At 44.7% G+C, this 26,538-nt stretch overlaps 1 protein-coding gene across 4 annotated transcripts in view; it reads left to right on the top strand.

The window, feature by feature from the left end:
* Positions 1-26,148, top strand: part of PPP3CC (protein phosphatase 3 catalytic subunit gamma) — a 288,696-nt gene extending 262,548 nt beyond the window's left edge. The window contains exons 5-16 of one of the 4 annotated variants that reach the window (XM_075910895.1): positions 4,323-4,434; positions 7,692-7,837; positions 9,023-9,162; positions 10,152-10,229; positions 10,325-10,419; positions 12,768-12,893; positions 13,966-14,043; positions 14,735-14,761; positions 15,648-15,729; positions 16,338-16,435; positions 20,110-20,139; positions 21,401-26,148. In XM_075910895.1, the coding sequence (XP_075767010.1) occupies positions 4,323-4,434; positions 7,692-7,837; positions 9,023-9,162; positions 10,152-10,229; positions 10,325-10,419; positions 12,768-12,893; positions 13,966-14,043; positions 14,735-14,761; positions 15,648-15,729; positions 16,338-16,435; positions 20,110-20,139; positions 21,401-21,576 (1,188 nt within the window). In that variant the 3' untranslated portion in view covers positions 21,577-26,148. The remainder of the gene's footprint in view (positions 1-4,322; positions 4,435-7,691; positions 7,838-9,022; positions 9,163-10,151; positions 10,230-10,324; positions 10,420-12,767; positions 12,894-13,965; positions 14,044-14,734; positions 14,762-15,647; positions 15,730-16,337; positions 16,436-20,109; positions 20,140-21,400) is intronic. The other 3 variants (XM_075910893.1, XM_075910892.1, XM_075910894.1) reach the window with 3 other exon arrangements.
* The last annotated feature ends 390 nt before the right edge of the window (positions 26,149-26,538 follow it).

The raw sequence follows: 26,538 nt of genomic DNA, 5'->3' as shown, positions 1-26,538 counted from the left end.
AAATTAGGTGTATGTAGGCATGTCTCTTACTTTAGGGTTTAAATTCTGTAGCATGCAGAGATGCTCTAGAACTATATGGGACTCTGGAATTCCTTATGTTAATGCACGTTCCTTATTCTCTGGAGATATTAATGTTCCAAACGAGTAATTCAAAGCTTGCCTGGAGAGGTTCAGTGTTGACGTACCTTGATGTTTTAGCCATCTGTAGTAGAAACTGGTTTGTCTCTGCTCTGAAATTAACTTTTATGCCACAGAAGCTGGCTTCTGGAATACTTTACACCCAACCCAGCATGTATTAAGTGCAAAATTTGCTTTCTGATGTCAACCTTCATCTTTCATGTTGTGAAAGAATGTACAGTTTTTGCAGCATTTCAGCCTAAAGGGCAAGTGCTTGTTACAAACTTTAATTCAAGCCATACAGTTTATTGTCATAACAGATTATCTTCAACTCTCAAAATCATCAGGGCAAACTCAATATCACTTTTCCCATGTTAGACAAATCAGCTGGACAAATCTCTTTAAAACATTTACCTTCAGAGCTTCTTTGGCAAGCTAGCCAGGAGTATTTTCCTATTGTGCCAATTTTATATTAGCTTGTTCCTCAGTGATACTGATGCACTTGTTCAATGACACTGTTCACAGAAAGGTTATGAAACTTTTTTCAGCCCCCAAAGCATTGTGAGGTTTTCCTGTTTTTGGGTGTTTGTTTTTTTTCAGTTCTTCTAGAATATAGATCACATAAATATTACACATACTAAGTAGTATTTTTCCATATTAGAAACATTAGGCTCTTACTAATATTCAAAACACTTGATATAATGATCAGCAAGAATCTGATAATCTCCAGTTTAAGTTGCAGTGGGACAGCTGTAGAGATACTGTACAGCTGTTTGTGCTTAGCTGCTTTGGTTTCTGCTGACAGGGAGGAAGGAAGGAAAAGCTGCCACCCAATGCAAAGTTGGTTTCAGTTGACTGATATCTCATCTATCAGTTCTCCAGCTCAAGCCTAATATAGAGAAATGTGTACTATGGCTTTTCCCCACTTGTGAAGTTGTCTAAGATAAGATCTGATGCGGCATATGGAACTGGGTTGCTCTTAAGGTTTTACTTGAAATCAACTTTTTGCATTACTTTTAAGATGGATGAACTTATGTGCCTGTAATTAAATGAGGGTATTGATATAATAGGTATCACAGAACCTTAGTGGAACAATGATCCTCAATAGTACATGGTAATATTAGAGTTCAAAATATGTAGGAATGTCAGAAGAGGTCATACTGGTGGGGCAATGGCACTATCAAATATAGGAAAAATCTTAACTGAATAAAACTCAGAATCTCTATAGATTAGAAAGTCTATGCTTGGATTGGAGTTTAGCAATAGGAATACATTATTGACCACCTGACCAGTATGAGACCATGATTGTGAAATGCTTAAGCACTAGAAGAGACTACAAAACCAGAAAATCAACAGTAATGGGGGATTTCAGCTATTCCCATATTGACTGGGAACAGGACACCTCAGAATGGGATACAGAGAAAATTTCAAGGCATCATTAATGAGTTTCTCATATTCCTGGAACCTACAAAGGGGAGAGGCGATTCTTGATTTAGTCCCTACGTGTTGCAGAGAATTCAGTCCAAGAGCTGAATGTAGTTGAACTGCTTAGTAATAGCAACCATATATGTAATGTACCATTTTTGGGGATAATACCAAAGAAATCCACTCCAGTAGCATTTGACTTCAAAAAGAGGAACACTATAAAAATGAGGAAGCTAGTTAAATGGAATTTAAAAAGAACAGTGACCAGAGTGAAACGCCTGCAAGCTGCATAGAGCCTTTTTTTAAAAACAGTTTAAAAAAGGCTCAAATTATATGTATACCCCAAATAAAAGAAAAAGCAGGAAGGACCCAAAAGTGTCACGTTGGCTAACTAGAGTAAATGAGGCAGTTAGAGACAAACAGACATCTTTTAAAAATTAGAAGTCTGATCTAACCGAGGAGACTAGAAAGGGACATACACTCTGGCAAGTTGAATGGGAAAAGTAGATTCAGGCAGGCCAATAATAGAATTTTTGGAGCAGTGAGAAAAACTTACAAACAAATCAGAAGCCAGGAAACCTGTCAAACTGTTAGTGGGACCACTCGACAGCTGAGGTGCTAAAGGAACACTCAGGGAAGACAAGGTTATTGTAGCAAAGCTAAGTGGATTTTTGCATTATGCTTCACTGTGGAGCATGTGAGTGAGATCCCCCACATCTGAGCTGTTCTTTTTAGGTGACCTATCTGAGGAGCTGTACTAGCTTGAAGTGTCAGTAGATGAGGTTTAGGAACCAACTGATAAATTGTAACGAATCACTGTCACCAGATGGTATTCACCCAGGAGTTCTGAAGGAACTCAGATAAATACCACTTTATAGTTCTGCAATTTTGTACCTTATTGCTTAAATCAGGCTCTGTGGAGGATGACTGGAAGATAGCTAATGTAAAGTTAATTTTTAAAAAGACTCCAGAAACGATCCTGGAGATTAGATTGGTAAAATGAACATTTTACTGTAGTTTCAACCTGTTTGCCTGCTACTGAAAAGTTATCGGGCAGTTATATGAACGCAGTATGTTGGGGAAGAATCAGCATGGTTTTTGTAAAGGGAAATCATGCCTCACTGATCTATTAGAGTTCTTTGAGGGGGGTCAACAAACTTGTGGAAAGAGCCATTCTAACAGATATAGTGTATTTAAACTTTTAGAAAGCCCCATCTCTCTCACTGAAGGCTATTGAGCAAGGTGGGCAGTGTGGGATAAGAGGGAAGGTGCTCTCATGGATTAGTAAGTGGTTCAAAGATAGGAAATAAATTGTCAGTTTTTACAGTGGAGAGGAATAAACAGCAAGATCCCGCAAGGATCAATACTGGGTCCAGTGCTGTTCAACATATTCATAAGTTATGCAGAAAAGGGGGTAAACAGTGAGATGGCGAAGTTTTGCAGACAACATGAAATTATTCAAGATAATTAAGTCCATAGATGACTTGAGTCAACCAGTTTTGAGATCCTTTTGTGACGTGGAACAAAACGGCAGATGAAATGCACTGTTGATAATCCCCCTATAAATACAAAGTGACAGAGTCCACATTAGCTGTTACCTCTCAAGAAACTGATCTTGGAGTCTTAGTGGATAGTTCTCTGAACGCATCTGCTCAATGTGCAGTAGTGGTCAAAAAGCTAACAATTTAGGAACTGTCTGAAATAGGGATGTAAAATTTTGATTTAATTAGCTAATCAAATAGCTGATAAGGGCACCTCCTTTGGGACACTTCCGCTGACCCTGGGCTCCATGCAGCACTGCTGCTTTGAAATGCCACATGCAGCCCAGGCCAACTGGGAGCTCCCATCTGGCCCCGGGCTGTACACGGCATTTCAAAGCAGCAGTGCCGCGTGGAGCCTGGGGTCTACCTAGGCTCCACACAGCACTACTGCTTTGACGAACCCCTTCCCCTTCCTCTCTCCCCCCCACCGCCCTTTGCGCAGAAGGCAGCAAGGGGAGGGGGGAGGTGCTACCAGATCACATCCCTAGTTTGAAAAGGTTGAAAAGGGATAGATAAGACAGAATCTCATGATGTCACTATAAATTCATGGTACATCTTGAATAATGGTTGTCCTATCTCAGAAACGAAATTAGAGTCAGAAAAAGTGCAGAGAAAAGCAACAAATATTTATTAAGGGTACGGAACAGGACTGTTCTTAGAAAAGAGACGACTAAGGGGTAATATAGTAGAGGTCTATAAAGTCATGAATGGTGTGGATAAAGTGAGTAAGAAAGTGTTATTTAACCCTTCACATAACACACAACCTAGTGGTCACCTGATGAAATTGATGGATAGCAGGTTAAAAACAAACATAAGGAAATACTTCACATGCCACGCAGTCAACCTGTGGAACTTGTTGCTGGAGATGATGTGAAGGCCAAAACTATAACTGGGTTAAAAAATTCAATAAGTTCATGGAGGATAGGTCCATCAGCATCTGTTAGCCAAGACAGTCAGGGAGGCAACTACATGTTCTGGATGTCCTGAAACCCCTGACTGCCAGAAGCTGGGACTGGTTGACATGGGATGGATAAGGAGTACTTTATTAATTCCTGCATTCACTCTGTTTGAATAAACTAACACCAGCCAGTGTCAGAAAACAAGATACTGGGTTAGATGGACCAATGATCTGATTCAATATGGCTGCTGTTATGTTATTCCCAAGTGCTCTTAGCAAAGTCTGTAGATGATTAGTGAGGTTTTATGACATGCCATTTTCTCCTTCCATCTCGTTTGTAGTGTGTGCTGTATTTATGGAGTTTAAAGATAAATCATCCCAAAACGCTGTTCCTGCTTCGAGGGAACCATGAGTGCAGGCACCTCACAGAATACTTCACCTTTAAACAGGAATGTAAGTATGTCCTATTCTCCTAAGTAAAAACAAAGATGCATTATTAGCATGACCTGACTAGGTCACGGCTCTCAGTCCTCTGAGGCCTGCCTTGGATGTCCCAACTGGCTCTAACAGATGTATCTTCATCTCGCTGCCCTCTTGTTTCCAATATTCTACCATGTTGCTTCAGTTGTTGTTCAGTATTTTGGGTTGAACCAATTCTGTGGAGAACTGAACATGAGCTGAAGTGGCATTTGGGTTCTTTGGTAAAGGGAATATGAGTGCAAGTAAAAGGAGCACCAGCATGTCTCCTGTGTTCCTTCCTGTCTTACTGACAAATGGTTGCATGCAAAGCCCCCTCCTTCCCTCAGCTTTGAGACCCAGCACCCTATAATTACTGCCAAGTGACTTTCAGTTCAGTTTGTGCAGCTGGAATTGATGATTACAGCTGGAAGAAAATAAAGGACTCTTCCTAGTGTTTGTACTGGGCGAATCATTACCTCTAAGATAATTTTATTTTAGTTAAATATAGTATTTATAACTTGCAAAAGTATGTGAAACTAGTGCTGGTGAAAGGTCAAGTGGACTGAAATCCTCTCTGCAGGCAATGAGCAGAGGCAGCAGTAGTATGCGCCTCAACCCTGACCTGAAGGAGTTCTTTCTAGAGGACCGGTGATAGTTCAGGGTTCTGTGGCCCAGACTGCTGTCAGAGGGGTAAAGTGTGGCAGGAATATACCTGTTTATTCAGAAATGAGCTGAAGGGCATTAGCTTGCTTCAAGCTGAACACTGAAGGGCTATCTGCTGGTGGTAGTTGTTGCTCCCTACCGAGCTGGGCTGGATTTGAGCCAGTGATATGGAGGCTAAAGGTTTCTATGTTCTGTTCCCAGTATCCTCTGTTGAAAAGCATCGTAAACAAAAATAGCCTCTTCTTGTCCTGTACATAAAGTTTAACTAAAACCTTTTAAAGCCACAGAAATAAGAGAGGGAGACAGTGAAAAATTCAGTAACTTTTTTTTCTTGTAGATGAGGGTTCATCTTACGGTAGCAGGAAGAGTTTTGTAAGACATGGTTGCGATAAACCATCACCATCTAAGATGGATGCAGACATGTGACCATGTGTACTTTGGCACGGTGGATCTCCTTTTGTGACTACACAGTATTGTTGGGTTTTACTATTCCAATAGCACCTGATGGGGGACATTTCTGAATATATCTGGCAGCTTGTTGTGAAAGCTTGACTTCTGTTTTTAGGAAATCCATAACAGTTCTGTGACACTGAAAACCTTCCTAGTCCATCTGTTAAATCAGGCAGTATAAGACATCAGCTGCCAGAACATTAATGGTTAAATCAGCAGGTGTGTTCAAAACAGCAGCTCTTGTAGTATCCATACAAAGAAAAATAAAACATAGGTTTTTCTGATGCATTTTGATATGGAGATTGCTGAATATAACTTGTATTTGAGCCATTTGGCCAATTCTGCGCACTCTATAAAAGAACTTGTTTGCAATGGCCTCTTTTGGGTGAAGGAACCAGATCACTTTGTCTAATCCGATCAGGTCTCAGGAGAAAAAGGTTGGGTCAGGTCAGTACTCAATAGCAGCTCTTGAAATAGCACAAGTTGAGAGAATGGTTGTGAAAGTGCACTGAAGTGCTCTCTTTTCTCTGAGTCAGTCATGAACTAGTGCCTCGGCCTTCTAGAAGAACTGCTACTAGTTGATTATCCCTCTGATACAAGGCTGAGGCATAAAACTAAGAACCTGATGAGATGTGTAAGATTTGGTGTGTTAACCCCTGGCATCCTAGCCAAATACTATCTCATTAGCCTCCATGAGTGTCTCTTGAAGCACTCATATCCAGCTTGAAACTGCAATTCCTGATCTAAACTGTTGCATGGTATTGCTGTGCCAAGCTAAACAGCTGTTGCATTTCCGAGTGTATAGTCTGCATAGTAGTTGAAACTTGTAAGATTCTTTGGGGTCCTTTGAGATGAAAGTTAAAAATCACAAATATCTTACACTGATATTGTATTAGTAAACTAAGTTCTTTCCAGCTTTGGCAAATGCTCAGGCACCTCTTCCAGGAAGTTCTTGGTATGGAGGTTAATATGCACTAAGGTAAATACATTTCTGAGCTTGAAAGGAGAAGATGAAAATAAAAGTTCCTAGTTGGAACCACCTGAGAAGCTTTATGACTTCCATGTCGTTAAGTATTTTTTTTTTTAAACAGGTACATTAATATGGTAGAGGAGAGTTTTGCTTACAGTGTCATAGCACCAGTGGTCTCCAACCTTTTTAACCACAAGATCGCTTTTTTAATTTAAGTGCAAGCCAAGATTTACCTCAAATATACACACCCTTACCCTGCCTCCTTCCCACCCCTTCTCCAAGGCCCCATCCCTGGTCACTCCATCCTCCCTTTTTTGTCCATCCTCACTCACTCTCATCAGTCTGGGGCAGAGGGTTAGGGTGCAGGCTCTGATCTGGGGTTAAGGGATCTGGAGTGTGAGAGGGGCTCTGAGCTGCTCTTGGGGCAGGCAGTTGGGATGTAGGAGAGGGTTCTAGGTGCAGGCTCTGGGATGACATTTGGATGCAGAGGTGCTTGGGGCTAGGGCAGAGGTTTGTGGTGCAGGAGGGGGTTCACGACTGGGGTGGAAGTTTGGGATGTGGGCTCCAGCTGGGCACTGCTTACCTCAGGTGGGTCTTGGTTGGTGGTGCAGTGGGGCTAAGGCCCTGCCCTGATCCTGGACCACTCCCTAAAGCAGCCAGCAAACTCCATCCCAAGTCCTGTTGTACCCCCTCTCTGCTCTGTGGAGAGAGGATATGGAGTGGGAGAGGGGGCACCTTGACATCAGCACCTTTTCTCTCCCTCCCCTGCCCAGCCCAGAAAGCAGGAGGCTCCCCAGGGAGAGGGGTAGCTCCAAGGCAAAGCGCAGGGGATGGGCAGCAGTAGGGGGAGGGGCAGCTGAAGTGCCAGCACTTGACAGCCTCTTGGTCAAGCCAGTCAGGATCACCTGTCACAGGCTCGAAGATCTATAGTAGATCCTGATCTACTGGTAGGTGACCATTGCTGTAGACTGTTTCTATTTCACCTTCTATAATAGCTTCCTGGAATCTTTCTGACAATGCTCCTATGCAGCAAGGCCTTTGCTGCTAGTTCCTATAGCATGTTAGTCCGGATGCATGAATGGTCTGGAACCTCTTCATTCAACTTGATCAACACACATTGGGTAAAAGATAAACACATTCTCTCTCTCCCGCTTGCTCTCCCCGTTAGGTCGAATCAAATATTCGGAGCGAGTGTATGATGCATGTATGGATACATTTGATTGTCTTCCTCTTGCTGCCCTTCTAAATCAACAGTTCCTGTGTGTCCATGGAGGACTGTCTCCAGAAATCACATGTCTAGATGACATTAGGAAAGTAAGTAGTCTTGCTTGTCACTCACACTGATGTTTTTATTGAATACTTGTGTTACTGGGTTTCATTTTTAGTAGCATACTCACACAACCCATCTCTGATAGACATGAGAGCCATTGCTTTATTAGGAATTTTGGAGTGTTCAAGTTTGGTCTTTCCTTGATCCATTTACCAAAAGGGGGTTGATAGCAATTTAAGTATTGGGTTCTCAGGAGGGTGATGAACCTATGATCTCAGCAGGAACAATCCAGCTTTTTAACTTTGAGGTAAAGAAATTGAGTTCTAAGCCATTCAGTGTGCATGGATCTTTTGGACAATATGTTAAAAACCAAAGACCCCTCTATTGTATGGACATTATAGCTCCTTGGTCCTTATTATGGAGCATTCTGAGCATGAGTTAATGGTCTTTGCAGCCCACAGGTGGCTGCTGTATAGAAGTAGTTTGTTGAAAAACATGCTTTGTACATTTGCTATTCCTCCATTTTTTCCACTATTTCCGATAGCACCACGGTCTGTACTTTTTGCAGCACAGCTAAAGCTACTTAGAGTGCTTGAGGGAAATGGCTCTCACACTTTTCTTCCTCTCCCCCACTTCATCCTTTATTCTCTCAAGCAGCCAGAGCTACTTGGTTGCAAGGGCCTGACAAATTGTCCCAAAGTTGGACCTTCAGTCAGCAAAATACTAAGCTAATTTAAAGGTCTTTAGGCTGGTTTTATATTTGCAGTGGTGTTTTATTGCACAGAATTTACTTTTTCTGATATTATTTAACTAGCTAATAGCATCCTTGCTGCTGAGTGCATTGAATTTCTGTAGACGCTTTGAGTGTAGACAACATTTTGTAGTGATTAGACCAAGGAGCTTAAAGTCAGATAAATAGCATATGCTAGTTCTTCCACAGTGAAGATCTCTTCTGAATGTGTGGAGGGAGGGGGAAAAGCAGGCTGGGCAGAAAGCTAGACTGACTGTCACTCATACCTTGCTTCCCAGAAGTTGGGAAAAGGGAAGGGAAGAAGCACAGGTCTGTTACTGAGACCACAGCTGAGTCTGCTTAAGAAGTGTGCAGAGCTCTAATCCTAATTTGTTCAAACTAACCTGTCTCCAGAGCTTTTCTGTATAGGGGCATGTACCCCTGGGTTACAAAGCCACTTGACCTCGACAATTGTCCTCACTTTGTGTGCACCTTCTAGTTAGACAGGTTTAAAGAGCCTCCAGCCTTTGGTCCAATGTGTGACCTGCTCTGGTCTGATCCATCAGAGGATTACGGCAATGAGAAGACGTTAGAGCATTTCACTCACAACACTGTTCGAGGCTGCTCTTATTTCTACAGGTAAGCAGGGATTCAGTGGGGCTCAGATGATCTAGGGCTTCTAACTTGCCCTGTGTAATGTTTAAAAGCTAATGCAGAGATGGAGTGAAATCCAATTATTGTGTTAAATGCCCCTATTTACCAGGTTCTTGGGTTGTCTGAACTTGCTGTATAGTAGCTTTTCCCCATGGGAAATCATCTTGGGTGGTACATGACTCCCTCAAACTTTTCTAGGATGCATCAGCTGATGAAATCACAAGTATCTAAGGTTGTAATGAGACTCCTGGTATCTGTTTTGATGCTTTTGGAGAGACTTTCAGGGGGACCAGAAGGCATCAAGGGGCTTTCAGAAGGAAAAATAAATGTAAAAGATAGTTTACGATACTGATTGACTCCTTGTAGCCAGGCTGGTTGGTATTTAGCACAGGAATCTAGACTGACTGACTGTTTCCAATGTGCTTTGTGATTAATTTTTAAAAGATGGCACTGTACATGGCTGTGGCCTTATTTGAGAGGTACTGAGTGTTTGCAGCTTTCATTGGCTTTGAAGAGTGGGACTGAGCCTCCCAGCCTGGGTAGACAGACTTGTGATTGCAGGGCTCAAGCTAGCATGCTAAAAATAGAACTGGAAATGTTGCTGTTGCACTGGCTTGATGTTTGTGCTAGCCACGTAAGCTCGAGGCCAGAGGATCAGGTGAGTTCAACCTCAGCGACTAGTGCAAGCCTCTGCTGGTACAGTAACATCCACACTGCTATTTTTAACACACTAGCTTGAGCCATGCAGGCACAAGTCTATCGGGGGGACTCACTCCCAGCTGCAGGGTAGACCTATTCGAAGATCCTAGCACATCTGAAATAAACCCACAGGTATGTGCAGTGCTATCACTTAAAGCTTAATTGCAAAGCTTATGAGGCTATTAACACTTTGTTCTAGTTTTTCCTGCCTCCCCAGAGGAAGGAGGGTTTTTGTCTTTGCTGCCTACTAATGTATTTAAAACTCTTCTTTTTAGTTACCCTGCCGTCTGTGAATTTTTGCAAAACAATAGTTTGTTATCAGTAATCCGAGCTCACGAAGCCCAGGATGCCGGGTAAGTGCTGCAGGGGTAGGACTGTGCAAGAATAAATGTTCAGTTTTTCTACCCTTAGCAAGGTCAGAATGCTAACATCATGCCCTGACTTCCAGGTACCGAATGTACAGGAAGAGCCAGACAACAGGCTTTCCATCGCTAATCACAATCTTCTCTGCACCAAATTACCTAGATGTGTATAACAACAAGGGTAAGGCTGCCGAAGCCACATCTCTGCAGTTGTTTTGGAGGCCAGTGCTGGTTTTGTTATTAATCCTTAGGAAATCCCTCCCCAACTTCCTCCTTCTGTTTTGTCTGCAGTAGCTCCAGCTCACTCCATCCTTCTTTGAATGAAACCTCTTCCCTTTCCCTAGGTGCACACACAGCTTGTGAGCCAAAACATGCTAGCCAGCGAGCCCACTGCATCATGATAGCTGCTGTGTTGCTCCCCTCTTCTTCAAGGCTGGCCTGACCTGCTGATACGATTCTACTCCCCCACACATGCTTCTCAGCTTTAAGGGGGTGGTTGGTGTCTGGGAACGTGCAGCTGGGGAAGGAGGTGGAACGGCTCAAGATCTCTGGAGTTTGTACTACCTGCTTTCTCTCCTGACACAATGGTCTTATTTCAGTTATGCTGATGAAAGGCTTAAAAAAAAATCTTACCTTCAATATGGTATGTGCCTGGGCTAAGCTAGTGTTGAATCCCAAAAAGCTTCATTAAGTGTTAAAAGCCTGTAAACTCGCAGTGAAGATGGCCGCTCTGTGTGACTTGCTCCATCCTAACCCGTGTGTTGCAGTACCAGTGCTCAAAGGGATAAATCAACCATGGAGTTAGTAGCTTTGGTTCTGAATTTCTTTCCTTCAGTCAGTTGAACATAGATACTTCAGCATCACATTATTTTCCTTTTTTGGACGATGGTACTGAATGAAGAGTAGCTGTGCGATTAGTATGGCAGCTGCATTCAAATTGGCAGCAAGTTGTGGCATTGCTACTGAAGTCATGTGCCGTTTCATTGACATCATCAGGTCTGTGGGTCCACAGGACACATTGCAGCCCAAACCAGTAGACATATGTAAACACAAAAGACAGAGTAATTGTTTAGAGTGGTCCATGGTAGTTATAAATACAAATAATAAGATGAAAATGAGCAAAGGTAAAATTTATGCTGAGCGCAGAACTCTTTCCTAAGGTCCCGGTCTGTAGGACAGAGGAATAGTCTTGAGGAGGAGTTGGTTTCAGTCACTTACTCTGGACAGAGCTGTAGTGTATGCTGTACAGGGTGCAATCTGAAACCACTTGGCCAAGAGTAATTAATAGGCTTTCAGCTCTGATTCTGATATCTGTGGGAATGCCATCTTGTACCGTGTCATCAGGGGCCCTTAAACGAATATTAACATGCATTGGGAAAAGGAACATTGCTGGGAAATTAGAAGCAGACTGCAAATCTTTTTCTAAAACTGAAAGCTAAATCTTTTTTCTCAGTCTAAACTGGACTAAGTAGCAAACTTAAAATAAGAGCTTTCTTTCCCACTCTGATTCAGAATGGTTTACCTGGCTTTAACTGATTATTGAAGTGAAGTAGGGATGTAAGTGACTATTCGACTACCTAATAAGCATATGTTTATCAGGTAGTTGAGTAGTGACTCAGCTAGTTGCTTTTCTCCCCCTCCTCCCTTGCTGTCTCTAACAAAGAGAGGCAGCAAGAGGGGGGAGCAGGAGCTGTTGTTGGATCCCCTAGCACTATCTTGGGGGGGCGGGCAAAAGAGGCAAAGATGTAGCGGGGAACTTGTGCAAGCCAAGAATCAGCTTATTCCCAGCTTGTGCCTGGTCCCAGATGCTGCACCTCTACTTTTTAAACATATTAAGAGCCTGACAGCTTTTAATATATTTAAAAGTCAGAGCCGCACTGGGGTTAGCTCCTGAGCTGGGAGCAGTTTCCTGCCTGATCAACTAATCAAGAGTTGATGGAAAGTCCATCGACTATTCAATTAGCTGATTGCCTGCTATTTAACATCCCTACTTCTAAGATGATGGTGTGTGTGTTGTCACAGTTTACCTGTAACATTATAAGCCCCTGGGAATGACATACATGCTGGTAATGGCAACTGACACTGCCACTGTAATATGCAATTTCTGTCCATGTTCATTAACTTTCACCCATCTGATACCAAATAAGGAGTGGGGGAGACTTTCTTACCTTGACTAAGGAGCCAAGAGTTTCTAGTTCATGGTTTCTTTGAGGTGACTATTTGAGGCTTTTGAACAGAGCGTACTTTTCTTTATAGTCGTCTTATATGAGGAGCTATTTGGAAAATGAGCTATTGTGAAATGTTTAAAACTTCTGCTGGTTGCATGCCCTGTAGTTCATAAACTGAAAATACCACTTAAGCCTCTTAATTCTAGATAAGTGGTGGTTTGGCACTGCACAAATTGAGCTAGCTGTCATTGTTTGATCACTGATGCCATGCTCAGTGCTATATGAACCTGGAGGGAAACAGTCTGTGCCTCAGAGCTTACAGTGCCTGCATACACCCATTCTCTCACTCTATTCTTTTTAGCTGCTGTTCTGAAATATGAAAACAATGTCATGAACATCAGACAGTTCAACTGTTCTCCACACCCCTACTGGCTTCCAAATTTCATGGATGTCTTCACATGGTCCTTACCATTTGTAGGGGAAAAGGGTAAGACAAATACAGCATTTAGATTTGTTTGGCCTAAACAGTGACGGATCATAGCACTGTACGTATTAAAAACCCCTGAGGGTTACTTAAATGTCTATAAATATGAAATAAGATTTTATCTAGGAAGTTTTAAATGCGTGTGCAGCTTGACAGGGTAAAATGGCATTGGCAATAATGCAGGCAATACTGTTGTACAGTAGTAGAACTTTGATGGCTACAGTTCCTTAGATTTTAAATGTATGGAGGGGGGAAAAGTCTGCTTTGCCATTACCAAGAAGTTAAATAAAATGGTCCTTGTTTTCACAATATTTTTGTGTTGATGAACCAGCCCTTATTAAGTGATTTCCCCCAACTGTGCTGACATTTTGCATGGTACACAAAGAAAGCAGTAAATATCTCATGGATGTGTGGCCTGTCAGAAAAGAGGGGAGAGAAAGGTCATTCTCCACAGTTAGGAGGGGGGGGAGGCTTTGATTTCAGTTTTAATAAGGTACACCTGCCTAAAAAAACCCGATTTTGCCAGAATTTGCACTTCTTAACAAAGGAGCCTTGTCCTCTCCCAACCAGTCTAGATTCTAATTCAGGGCTTTAGGGTTTAGGTAGATAGCTTAAAGGTCCCAAATGTTTACTCTGCAGAACCAGTGGTTGAAATCTCAGCAGAGTCGACATTCTCTGAAACAGATGGAGTATTATGCAGTTTTTGTGGGGTGGAGAAAATTGAGGGGGACTGGGAAGGGACCTTAACTGAGACCCAATCTCTTTGGCATGAGCACTGTGGATACCCCATTCCTGGACCAGTTCCCATGCAGTGAGGTAGCATTCTGGGCACTATTCAGATTGTACTGGATGTATCAGAGGAGCTCTGGTATCTAATCAAATGTGTCCTGGGATCCTCTGCAATGAAAGATGCTGCAGAATGTAGCTATGAAATATCCCTAGGCTCCCTCTTCAGATGTGTAAATGGCTGATATCATTTGTTCAGCACATCTCACCCTCTCAAATACCCTCCCCTTCAGCAGTGTGAGCGCCCGCTCCTCTAATCATCCTATCTATTTGTCACTACTTCTTGCAGTCACAGAGATGCTGGTTAACATCCTCAACATATGCTCTGATGATGAGTTGATTTCAGATGGTGATGAGACTTTGGAAGGTAACAACTTTTATTACAAGTTGGGCTGTTAACAGTGGGCTTGAGGGGTGATTTAAAGCTAATTCAAAAGGCTTCGACATGCACTTCAGAATTAGATGCTGAACTTTGTCTCCTTGCAATCCAGTGACAATGGAGTGCATGGTGCAGTACTTATTTGTGGCAGTGAACTCCTCACTACAGATTCTGAAGAAAGGTTTCTTGGCATTACCGGGGCATGGGATTATCCCCAAGATATTTTTTCTGACTCAAACATTATTATCCAATTTACTGGTGCAGACAGTTTTTCTGCTGCTACTCTGCCCTGCTAGTTCTAAACTTTAACACTCAAGCACTAGGCCCATCCATCTGCCCTTCCTTTTCATACTAGCTCCAGAAATAGCAGTTGGTTATTTGGTACTGGTTAGTGATTTTGAAGTGACGATGTGTGAAAGAGGCTGTGAATGCTGGTTGAGTATTATGCACGTTTTGATGAGTGGAAGAGTTTTGAGAGAAAATAAAATAAATGCGGCATGGAAGTGGTAAGAGAGGTATCATATGACACAGTGCCGCTTCTATCAACAGGTCAAGACTTTAACCCGCTTCTCCCTCTGCATTTCATTTGCTTTTTTTCCCCTCTCCCTCCCATGAAAATTAAATTTTTTTTCTTCTATGTCTTTATCTCCTTGTTTCTTGGTGTCTCCTCTCCCTGAAGAGCACTACATTTCAAGCTATCAGAAAGGTACCCAGCTAGAATTTGCTACAAGCTTAATTCTCACTGCCTGTGCCACCAGGTTCCTTGGATTGAATTTGAATAGCTGGGCAGTCTCTCCATTCCCCTTTCAGTTTTAACATGAGCGCTGTGTGGTTTTTTTAACCCTGCTGTGTTCCTCCAGGAACCTGAGAGATGGGGTCACATTTCTATTTAAACTCCAAATGCAGCCACCTAGTGCATGGCTGAACCATTGGTGCATGTTAGATCTCCAGTTTGGCTTTTTCTTGTCTGGTGTGTGATAGTGCCATTTGAAGAGTCTCAGCTGAGAGGAGATGTTTCTCATGTGATTTTATCATCAGTCACCTCCCATGCTTGTCTCCCAGTGTGTGCTGTTAAAAAGGTGCACACTTACCTCACTGTGTGTTTGAGTGAGGGTCAAAGCAGAGATGCAAGGCTCCTGCCAGCCATTCACTGTGTGCGTGTGCCAGAGGTGATGCTTGTGTGACCACTCTCCCTTCTGCAAGCACAGCTCAGCATTCCTAGGTGTTCGTCAGTAGTCAGATGTGTCAGTATTCTGCCGTACCAAACTGTCTGTGACTGAGTCGTTTGTGTTCCATTCTGTGCAGTACGATCTGACCTGTTAAATAAAGATCTGGTGCTTCAAGCAGGAACTGGGAGCTGCCGTTTTGGTGGCTATTCTTTCCTTAGACTTTTATTCTGTGTCATTTTTTCAGTCTCACCAGCCTCACTCCCACTCTTACCCCCCCTTCTAAGAGACTGTTTTCTAACGAATATAGCAATGAACTTGGAATCCATGATTGCTCTTTCCTAGAGCCAGGCGCTTCAGACCGACATTACCCGTGGCTTTAAAAGGGGGGCAGGAAATCCTTAAACAGTTTTTTTTCTACCAAAGGAGGCACAACAGTCCGCAAGGAGATCATCAGGAATAAGATCAGAGCCATTGGGAAGATGGCTCGTGTTTTTTCAGTTCTCCGGTAAGAAGTCAACTTGAAAGTGTTTGTGTCTGAGCTTCACATGTGATCTGGGTACTGGGGGTTGCTGCTCTGTCTGAGTGAATGTAGTAGTATGCAGGCAGGAATCCAGCTGAGAGACTGCAGAACTATATTAAAAGGTGGTCTAGGTTTGGGAATGTTACACCCATCCATGTGAAGTTCTGCAAAGCGGGTGTTCAGTCGTGTTTGGGAACTGCAAAACCATCCCGTTGAAGCTGGCATCCTCATTGACGGAGATAATTAGATCTGGAGTGGAAATCCCTTCAGAGCAGAGATGCATTTCATGTAAACAAGGAAATATTGGGGAAGTACTTCTCTTACTGTTGGCTTGGCTGCATGCCGTCCTAGCAAATAGAGCATCTACAAGGGTGTATTCAATTTCCTGGTGGAAAAAGACATCCAGCGTAAGCTGTTTGGCTGGCCTGCAGGAGTTTACAGCCAAGATGGTACAGATGTAGGCTTGCAGGTTACCCAAAGGTAGCCTTCCCCTCTGGAAGGAACACGTCATTGAGCATGCCTCTGGCTGTAACACTCTTGCCTAAATGCTGGCCTTGGTAGGAGTAATTCATCTTTCTGCATCCTTTTTTCAGAGAGGAGAGTGAGAGCGTGCTGACTCTCAAGGGCCTGACTCCCACAGGTACGCTGCCTCTGGGAGTCCTCTCAGGGGGAAAGCAGACTCTACAGACTGGTGAGTACGTGAGAAATAACCCTTTCTGTGAGCTCCATACACACTGTGTCACACTCCAGTGACTCGTGTGCATGGGTGCTTCTCAGCCTGCGGCTTGGGACCCCGGGGGAGCCGCCAGCACTTGTTTGGAGGAGTCAGGATTCTTTATTCGCTGTACCTGGTGTTCTGCTGAAGCAGAGCTGGCATGGGAATATCTGGCTCTCAGGGGCCTCCGTAAATTATTGTGCCAGTTCCCACAGTTCCTCCCCTGCAGCATTGTGGGATTGGGAGCAAAGGATTCCCGGGAGGGCCATTTTGTGGGTTCATAGGGAGACAGGTTGAGAAACCCTGCTATAAACTGTTGCAAATGGAGTTGCAGGAGTCCTTTCTAAGATGCCAGTGTCATCTCATGGTCAGTAATGGTAGCAAAGATTGAGACTGCGCCAAGCTTCAAGCATGTTTATCATCCATTGTTATAACAGCTCTTAAGATTCCCCCCCCTTGCTTCTCCTTCCTCCCCCCCTTTCAAACATTGCTCCAGGGCATTTCCTGCTTCAGCTACTCTGCTGCTGCTTTGTAACCCTGTCTGTGGATCGAATGGTAAATGTCTGGTTTTTATCAAACCAAATCCCTTTGTTTCCAATCCTAATAGTATCATTCTAGGAGAGAGAAACTTGTATTTTTACTTAGCAATAAGCTAAGTCTCTCAGGTTTGTTTTTAGTGTTCAGTCCCAGGGACGTGGTACATTGGGTTTGAGTAGCTTTTCTGCAGTCTTGTTACTTTGTGTATTTTTGGCAAGTATTCTTGTTACTCCCCACCTAGGCTTCCCACCGATCAAATTATATTAACATTCTGAGCGCAGTAGTGCTCAAACCTCCTCCAAGCAGAGTGTTCCAGACCACAGGGAGTGGAGATTGGCTGGTGGTCAGGGGAGTGAGTTCTCATTGTAACGTGTCCCCAGAGGGAATCCTGTAATCTAGTGTTTTAATCCTTTCCTGCTGCCAGCCCTTGAGTACAGGCATACACTGGCCTGCTTTCCCTTCCTATCAGCATTGGTTTCCTGATGGCTCAGAGAGAGGTTTGTTCTGGGACTGTGTGTCTTCGATTAAATATTTCATGTATGTGTGAGAGGAGAATTGCTCTGGGATCCTATTGGGTTTGAAGAATTTGGCATCTAGGTTTCCTTTGTTCAAAGAGATGTGCAAGTTTACTTTAAGCTCTGTCCAACTTGATTTCTGATTAAGCTACCAACATGAGAATAGAAAGTCAGTAGATGAGAAGGCAGATGTTCACCTTGAGTGTGTTCTGACGAGCGTGGGATACAGAATACTCTAGAGCCAGGCCTATCATGTAACATTGTTGATGGAGCTCTAGTTTGAAGGGTGATGCATGTAATAGATTGAAGAGGTGCCAACAAGCTTAGGACACTTATAGCTGTTGTTCTAGGCCAGGGGTCTCCAGCCTTTTTAAGCATGAGATCGCTTTCTGAATTTAAGTGCAATCCAAGAACTACCTCAAACCCAATACCCTTGCCCCGCCTCCTTTGTGACCCTTCTCCAAGGCCCCGCCCCTGCTCACTCCATCCCTTCCCCATCCTCCCTCGCTTTCACCAGGCAGGGGCAGCAGGTTGGGTATAGGCTCTGGAGTGTGAGAGGGGCTCTACGATTAGCTTAGGGCAGGTAGTTTGGGTGCAGAGCGGGTTCTAGGTGCAGGTTCTGGGAGAGTGTTTGGATGCAGGGGTGCTTGGGGCTAGAGCAGGACCTGGGGTGTAGGAAGGGGTTCATGACTGGCGTAGGGTTTCAGGATGTGAGCTCCATCTGGGCACTGCTTACCTCAGGTGGCTCCTGGGTGGTGGGGCTAAGGCAGGCTGACCCCTGCCCTGGCCCTGCACCACCCCCAAAAGCAGCCAGAAAACTCTTCCTCCCCCACCCAACCCCCCGCCGCCGCCCTGCTCTGTGGAGATAGGATACAGGGTGGGAGAGTGGGCACCTTGACATTAGGGGACACCTTATTCTCCCTTCCCTGCCCTACACAGCAAGCAGGAGGCTCCTGGGGGTGGCAGCTCCAAAGCAAGGGGCAGGAGATGCACAGCAGTAGGGGGAGGGGCAGCTGAAGTGCAGGCACTTGACAGCCTCCTGGCCAAACCAGTCAGGATCCCCTGTCAGAGGCTCCAAGATCTACCAGTGAAGGAATTTAGTTTTGCATAGCTTCATAGTAAGCTTTGTGGTTTGATCACAGTAGTAAGAGAGATGGAAGATCAGTTAGATGATTCCTGCTGCTCTTCCCCTGTTCTCCTGCCTTCAGTCTGACTTCTCTTCTGTATGAAGTCTGAGCTTCTGCCCTTCAAGGCAATCCATAACTCCCTTGCTGCCTGCACCTCCCCACTCAGCTGCTAAGCTCCACCCTACTGCTTATGCCCTCCCCTGCATGTCTCTCCTGGTCAGTCCTTGTCCCTCTTCTCCACTCCTAACTTCATGCCACCTCCCTGCTCCCTATATGTTTGGAATGTGCACTGACTGGCACTCCAGGAGCCCCTCTGTGCAGTCCTGCATGCCCCAGCTAATGGCTGCGCCGAGCTCTTGTATTGCGTTCCCCTGGGCCCTTGTTGTCAGGGCAGGGATGCTGGGCATTGGCTTGCTCCCCTTCTCTGAGCCTTCTGCAGATCTTTACTAGCATGAAATTAACAAGAGTCGACTAGACATGCTCAACTCAGCTACAATATTAACTCGCAATGCTACCCATTCGTCGCCCTCCGTTTGGAAGCCTGAACACGTGGCCTGTGCATTGTGACACAAGGATTTAATAGCCTCAGGTGCACTCGAGCCTAGGGGCAAGTAGATTCCAATCAGGGTCCCTCCAATGAGTTTCCCCACTACCAGGTGCTCTGACGGGTTTACTATCACAAGCAGATTGACAATTGTAGCAGTGCTGGGGTGGAGGGAGACCTGACGTTGCTGAAACCTTAAGGGGTCCTGTTGCTTAGTAACCTTTTGTGGGAGGAGTTGAAGCCAAGTAGGCTTGCAATCTCTGCCTTTATTGTGTTCTCCTTTTCACTGGGAGCTGAGCAGCCTGGTTACTGTGCTGCTGAGCACACTGCTCCCAGAAAAGGAGCCAACCCCCCTTGCTTTCCCCTCCCTCCAAATGCCGGCCTGTTGGTTAAAGTCAGTTTTTTATTTAAAGGACAAGGGCACTTCTGCGACAGGTAGGTTTGTGTGCTACAGTCTCCATGCGGTAATGAGATCCATCCATGGTAGTCTCCTTGCCAAAGCATCCCGAGGTGCCCATTAAATGTCTGCTTGGAAAACCAGTGGAAGAGTGGCATGGTTCAGTCCAAGAGATGCCAGCCCCATGGCCGTCATGGGGTCATGTGTGCCTGGCCTAGGAGGTGCTAAAAGGCCAGCCCGGTTCTTGGTTGGACTCAGCAGTTTGACATTGATGGTGAACTTCATGCCACTAGGAGGAAGGGGAGGCTCCCAAACAGCTTGAATCCTCAGCTGGAGATACCAGCTGAGTGAAATCCCCTGCAGCCCTTCCATCTCTAACTCCTGTCAGTCCTCCTCTGCCGGCTGATCTTCATCATGATCCTACCTACTGGGGCGGGAGGATTGTGTGTCTCTAATGGCAGCAATAATGTTAGTTCACTCACTCTTTTCTGTCTTCATTTTTGCATGCCACTGTTCCTCCTGTATTACAGCCACAGTAGAAGCGGTAGAGGCACGGGAAGGTATGGCTGGTTCCTGCGAGAGACTCAATCATGTCTGTCTGCTAATTTTAAGGAGCTTTATCAGCAGTATGAAAGCGTTTTACTCTTGCATCACCAGAAATCGGGGAGGATTGGCCCCTTCTGGAAAAATTATACAATATGCGGTTACTTCAGCTCTGTCTCAGCCTTGGTGTCACAGAGATGAGCTGGGATGTTTAATTTCAACAGACTGGGCTCTTTTAGCAGATTGAGAATTCTGGTGTCTCCTCAAGATCCTAGTGGTGATTCCTGTAACTTCATCACTTGATGGCTTATTCCTCAGTCAGGTCCTTCACAGTGTGTTTCTGAAGGCTGCAAGAGCAGTTGGCCAGAATTATACAGGAAATACTTGATTGCTGTTCCTTAAGATCTGATCCCAACCTTTGCCTTCCCTTCAGTGTGGCGAGGCAGTACCCTCTCTGCAGTTAAGATAGTAATACCACATACATGAATTTACTGCTCTGGAAACTTGTATTCTCTTTTGCAGTTTCAGTGCATTTGTATTGGGTGAACCCACACTCTATGGAGATACTAATATCTGAAAGAATTTAATCTTTAAAAACACTTGGAGCAAAATCTTTTACTTAAATCTATTTTAAAACAAACCAGCTAAATGCATTGTGTAGGGCGATCCCTGCAAGGAACTTAAATTACTGCAAGGTTGAGTAGAAACAAAGGCTTACGCATCTGCAGTGGGTCTCTGTCCTGTGTGTTTAGCTCCTGGTCATGCAAGACAAAATGCTTCTTTTCTGATCCAAGGATTAGCTCTTTCTCCTGTTTGTGGTGTAGTAGTGCGTGGTTTTTGTGTGTTGAAGTAAAACACCCTTTGCTGATTTGTCCTCACTTTTTTTAGTATTATGTTTTTCAGCTTTGACAGTGTGCTGCTGTTTCACTGCATTAACTCTTCAGAATACAGGGCACATGTCTGGCCTATTAGTTGCTCCCGCTAAACAGTATTGCAAGGGAAATCATGGATGAAAATTGCACAGATAAACTGTTGGTGCTGCTGAGTCAATTGAACTGGGCCCTAGAAATTGATTTAATGAAACTCTGCATGTCACCAGTGTCACTTTGCCGTTCAGGAGATGACAAATTCTACACAGATCTTTTGCTTACTTTTACTTAACCAGACATGTGCTTTGTAGCCACGAGTCTCGGTTCTGTAGTATTGTGTGTGCTGATAGGCTCTTCTTCCAGATGCTATTGGGCAGACTGACTTTCTTCTTTGCCCTCCTTGCTCTAGCCATCCGTGGATTTTCACCACAGCACAAGATTCGCAGCTTCGAAGAAGCCAGAGGGTTGGACCGCATTAACGAACGCATGCCGCCGCGCAAAGATTCAGTGCACCCAGACGGGCCGGTGAACTTGGTAACCTCAACAAACTCTGCGGAAAAGAACGGCACAGGGAAGAAAGCTTAGTAATGGTTCTAATGCCCAATCTGCACCACTAAAGGATCCAAAACTTAATGAATTTTATTTATTTATTATTGGGGTGGGATAGGGATGGGAAAGAAATAAACTTAACCTGGAGGCACGTTCATAATCCAGTTTGCATCCATTCTGTAAGAAGGGTGACCATTTTGTAATTTTTTTAATTTATGTTCAGTATATAAAAAGTCCATCTTTTTTAATTTAGAAACCAATCTAATTGCTAGTGCATATATGAAAATGTTGTGCTGTACAGCTGGTCTCTCCCCCACAGCAGGGGGACCTCTGAGGATTAAAAACAAAACTCACCCAGAGTCCCAGGCACCTTTTGATCTTTGACTTGGGTACAGGTTTCCAGTAGCCTCTGCTTTCGAAAGCAGCATCTTTAATTTTAAAACACGTTTTCACAACTGTCTTCCCCGAGTTCGCTGTTGTTTTCTTTAGCTTTTATTGCCTAGCTGCGTCGGCAGCTTTCACAATTGGTTTGTGGAAGGTGGTGTGCTGCTTGGTGTGAGTGGCTCAGACCCATCCATCTCTTTTTGGGAAGACTTCATCCTAGGTAGTGATAAATTGGATAGTTCAGATTCCAGCTGGGATCTTGGATTATCTCTTGGGGACAAGGGTGTGAATTTTCCAATACTCGCACATTTGTCTTGAGGATTCCAATAGAACACAAAACCTCTCCGAATGACCTGGAAGGTGGGTGTGGGAGAGCTTTTCTATTCTTTCTACAACTTCAGGTTTTTAGACTGTGCATGAAGCAAGCCATTTGCACTGTTCCATCAGTACAGCCTACACTCGAAGTGCATCTAAGAGTTCTTTACGGAACACCATGCATTTTGATTTAACTGTGCACTGAAACAGAAGTAGATCAGTGCACGCTAGGTAACATTTAGTGCATGATAGCAAGGTGTATATAGCCAGTTAGTGCACTAGGATTTACAGCTTGCTGTGCACTAACTGTGTCTTGACAGGCCCCTGGTGTTGGTATTGCCACAGTAGCAACCAGAATACGCCCCCCACACACACACCACCCCCACCCACCCACGCACTAGGTTTAAGGGATTAGACCATTAAGAACCTCGTGGCCAGCAGAGGTATATATCTGCTCTATAAAAGACGACGAACCAGCCAGGGAATGTCAGCGATTCCATTTGAAGGAGGGAGTAATGGACCTGGCCACAGATAAGTGGCACCAGGTGAGCTGATGGATGACAGTGGGGACAGATTGGTGAGCTATACTGATCGTTGCTTCCTTTCCGTAAATAGCTGTTGCATGGTCAGAGCAGAGTTTGGTGAAACACGTACATTTTTGGAAACCTCTGTGTCCTTCAGGTGTACTGAGGAGGATAACAGAGAAGGAAAGTAGCTTGGAGACCTCAGTGGAGCTGAGCTAGAGATTCTAGAAGTCTTTGTCTAGGATCTCTCAGTGAGTTGGGGGAAAGGAGATCTCTTTAGAGGACGGTGGGTTTCTGCTGTAAATACGCTCATGGGGATGTGAAAAGAATGGCCTCTCCATTGTCAAGCGTTGGAATCTAAATAAGCAAAGTACCCAGTCTGGTCCATTTCCTTTCGCAGACATTAGCTGAATCCAGTTTTGAAACCGACCTTGAAAAATCCAAACCTGATATTTAAGAAATAAAAACACCTCTTTTTCTGCCTTCCCTGATTGGTCATTTTAGCTGAATCCCCTCCTGCTTATTACATTGCATTAAAGCAGCATCACTCAAGTGCTAACCCCTGGCTCCCTTTCATGCCACTTCCCAATTTAACAAATGTACAACGTCCCTAGTGCCACCCAGAAGCAGGGTTAAACTCAGCCCTCTTGGTGAAGGGTATTGCCCCTCCACCCAGCCTGTTCTTTGTTTTCTCTTGAAGCTCCTTGATGTTACTGTCTTCACTTCATGGTGTGGACATTTGATTCCAGTCCCAGAGGAAGGCAGCTGCCTCACAGGATTGTCACTTCTAATGTCACTTTGTGAAAGTGAATGTTTTTGGAAGACTTGTCTGTTTTTCTCCATCGGGGCAAGGGGTCCCTCTTGTTATCCCTCCTAACCATTGCATCTTCCTTTAAAACATTGCAGGTTATGTGGTGCGCACTCCTGCTGGGTAATACACACACTCTGACCTGGCTGAGAGATTCTCTGAGCAGCATCTCTGCTGCAAGAGCCATGTGACAGGCACCACCTGAAGGAGATACATTTGTGCCTCCTTAAGGGTCATAAATAAATGGGAGGCGGTTGTCTAGATGGGAGCTCTCCTGTACATAGAAAGGATAGGAGGAGAGGACACTGTCAAGGTATCTGCTCTTTATTGCCTTTTGGAAGCTCACCCCTGAAAGTTGTGTCTGCCCAGTTAAAATGAAAACTTTGCTCACGGACTCTGGACTGCTGATGTTGGCTTTCGTGCAAAGAAAAGGCCTTTGCTCATGAAAGGCTGTCCTGGTCTATGGACTCTGCAGGCAGGTTTTTTGAGCAGGTCACGCTACCAGCTTCTGTGGTGAGCCTCTTGGCCAATCCTCTTCAGTGAAAAAGATTAGCTTCTGTTCCAAAGCTGGAGGCTTGTTGTGGCGTTGCATAAGTGGTGGTTGCAAAGCATGGTGCTTTGAAACCATAGTTACTGGAACTGTGTGCCTGCCAAAATGATCTGTCCGCCACTGATCTGGAGACACAAAGGGGAGGGAGGGGGGCAACAGTTGGCTTCCAAAATTCAGTTTGACTTGTGACTTAGCGCTATTGTGAGTGCCAGAGAACTTGTTTTTAAGTTTATTAATTGTTGGATGGTAAACAGGAGTCCCAAATCATCCACTAATTGTCAGTCAGTGAGGCTGTCTGCAGTCAGGGAGGAGCCCTGCTCTCACATTAGTCACAATCAGTTGGAATAAGCAGTGCTGAGCGGCTCTGACAGCAGTCGCTAGTGGGCGGAAGGAGCTCTCTGGATGACTCATGGCGTCCCCATGCAGGAGCTATTGGGTCTTCCCCTCCTTTATTCTATCAAACTGAGAGCTGCTGGAAATGCATTCCGTATCCCACACAAGCACACGCAGCCAGGATGCTGTCAGGCGAAGCACAGTCTCCAGTTGCTATGGGAACGTTAGTGCCAGGGACTCTGTTTCTTCAGCACAGTATGCAGTGTTCTTAACTGGCGAGGGGGTGAGCAGCAGCACAGATTGGGGAGAGTGGGTGTTAATTACCCCTTAATTGATGATCATCTTGTAACCTTCCCTGTCCTGGCTTTTCCTCTTAAATTGAGAGGTTAACTAGATCCTGTTGCGTGGAGTGGTGCTGGAAATGGATAGCGGTGTGTGACTGGTGGTGACCATGCATGGATGAGGAAGCAATGTACCATCACCAGCTGCATTTCCCTTGGGCATGTGGAGATGCCACCTGGGGTCAGAGGCGGGGGAGGCCAGGACTTTGCTTTTAAAATGTAAACACAGTATGTGAACCAACCTTCAGCACTAAGCATTTAACCCTCGCAGTCCCCTTTTGTTCTTTGTAACCAAGGAAGGAGAAGGGGAGATACCTCAAAGCACAGGCCTTTGTGTGCTGGGCAGCTCTGGAAAGAAAGCAGAACTCATTCCCAGCACAGCACAGCATCACACCACACCACAGTGCTTGGTGCAAGAGGGGCTCCGCCTCCTGCCTGTCTCCACTGTAACAGTGGCCTTCAAAGCCATGTCAGAGTGGGAGGGGCTTAAATATTCCCCTAGCTTCCAGCACAAAAGTACAGCAGAGACGTGAAGTAGTTTCTCCTCTTCCAGCTCCCCATCCCATCTCCCAGAACCCCAGCGCTGGTTCTGCCTTGGAACTATGCATGTCTGAAGAGGCCTCATCCTGGAGCTCCATTTGTCCTCTGTTTCCATCCCCTCTTGCCAGCAAGCAAAAGCTTGACAAATGAGACTTTGCAAAAAACAAAACAAAAAAACAACAACAAAAAAAAGAAACATAAAAGCCAAGGAGTACAATCAGTCCATGGAATGCCAGACTATTAAGGGCAGTGCCACTGCACTCCTTTCTCCAGAAGGCTGTCCCTAGCAGCCTGTCTTATTTTTGCATGTTATAGCAAGGTGCATGTAACAAGGAGGGAGTCAGCAATGGGGTATTTTAGCATTGGGAACAAAGGTGCATTCGCCTTGTTTTGGGAGAACCTTTTACTGTGGTGCCATCCCGCACACCTATTTTTAAGGGCCTTTCTTGGCACATCACGACACTCGGGTAAATCTTCCCTAGCTAGATTCTTGTAACGGAGCAGCTCAGAGGCTTGTCTGCTTCAGACACAAAGGACCGCAAAGCCCCTAAGAACACGTGTTGGGTATGATGAGGATGACTTAGGTTCTCGACGCCGAAGGAGCATATGCCCATTGCCTGGAGACTGCCTCCTTTTTTCTTGCTTTTTTTAGTTATGTTTAAAGAAAAATGGTGAAAATGTTATTTATTGGCAGAAATTATTTAATATAATTTCTTTTTTGTGAACAAGGAATGAATTTGTTAGAACTGTCTTAATGTAAATGGGAAGTCATCTTTAAAAAAAAAAGTTAAAAATTAAATGACAGTCATTTGGCTCTGGTGTCTTTATTCAAATCCGACTCACTTCTGGTGACCAGCGTGTGACTGGTTGGATCACAGAGATCCCCTTGAGACTGACACCTGGTGTGCTGATCATGCCACTGAGCCGGCCTTCCTGCTCTCTGGGGCGCCCCAAAACCCTGTCCTGCTGGGCCAGAGGCTTTGGTCTCACCCAAAAAAGGCATTGAGTTGGGGTAACATCCCCCCCAGCAGGGTAACTCAGACACTGATATCAGCTCTGGGAGGGCTCAGTTATAGGGACTTAGTAGTATCCAGGTTCACAGCCCCAAATAGAACCAAACCCCCAAATAAATCCATGTTACTCCGTAGAAAAGTTTTATACAGCTCAACGTTCACCCCCTTTATCAATGAAAAGAGAGGTATG

This window comes from Pelodiscus sinensis, chromosome 28 (assembly GCF_049634645.1).
Source record: "Pelodiscus sinensis isolate JC-2024 chromosome 28, ASM4963464v1, whole genome shotgun sequence".
Taxonomy (NCBI): Eukaryota; Metazoa; Chordata; order Testudines; family Trionychidae; genus Pelodiscus; species Pelodiscus sinensis.
The sequence above is the reverse complement of the archived record's forward strand: the minus strand, read 5'-3'. Positions and strand labels throughout refer to the sequence as shown.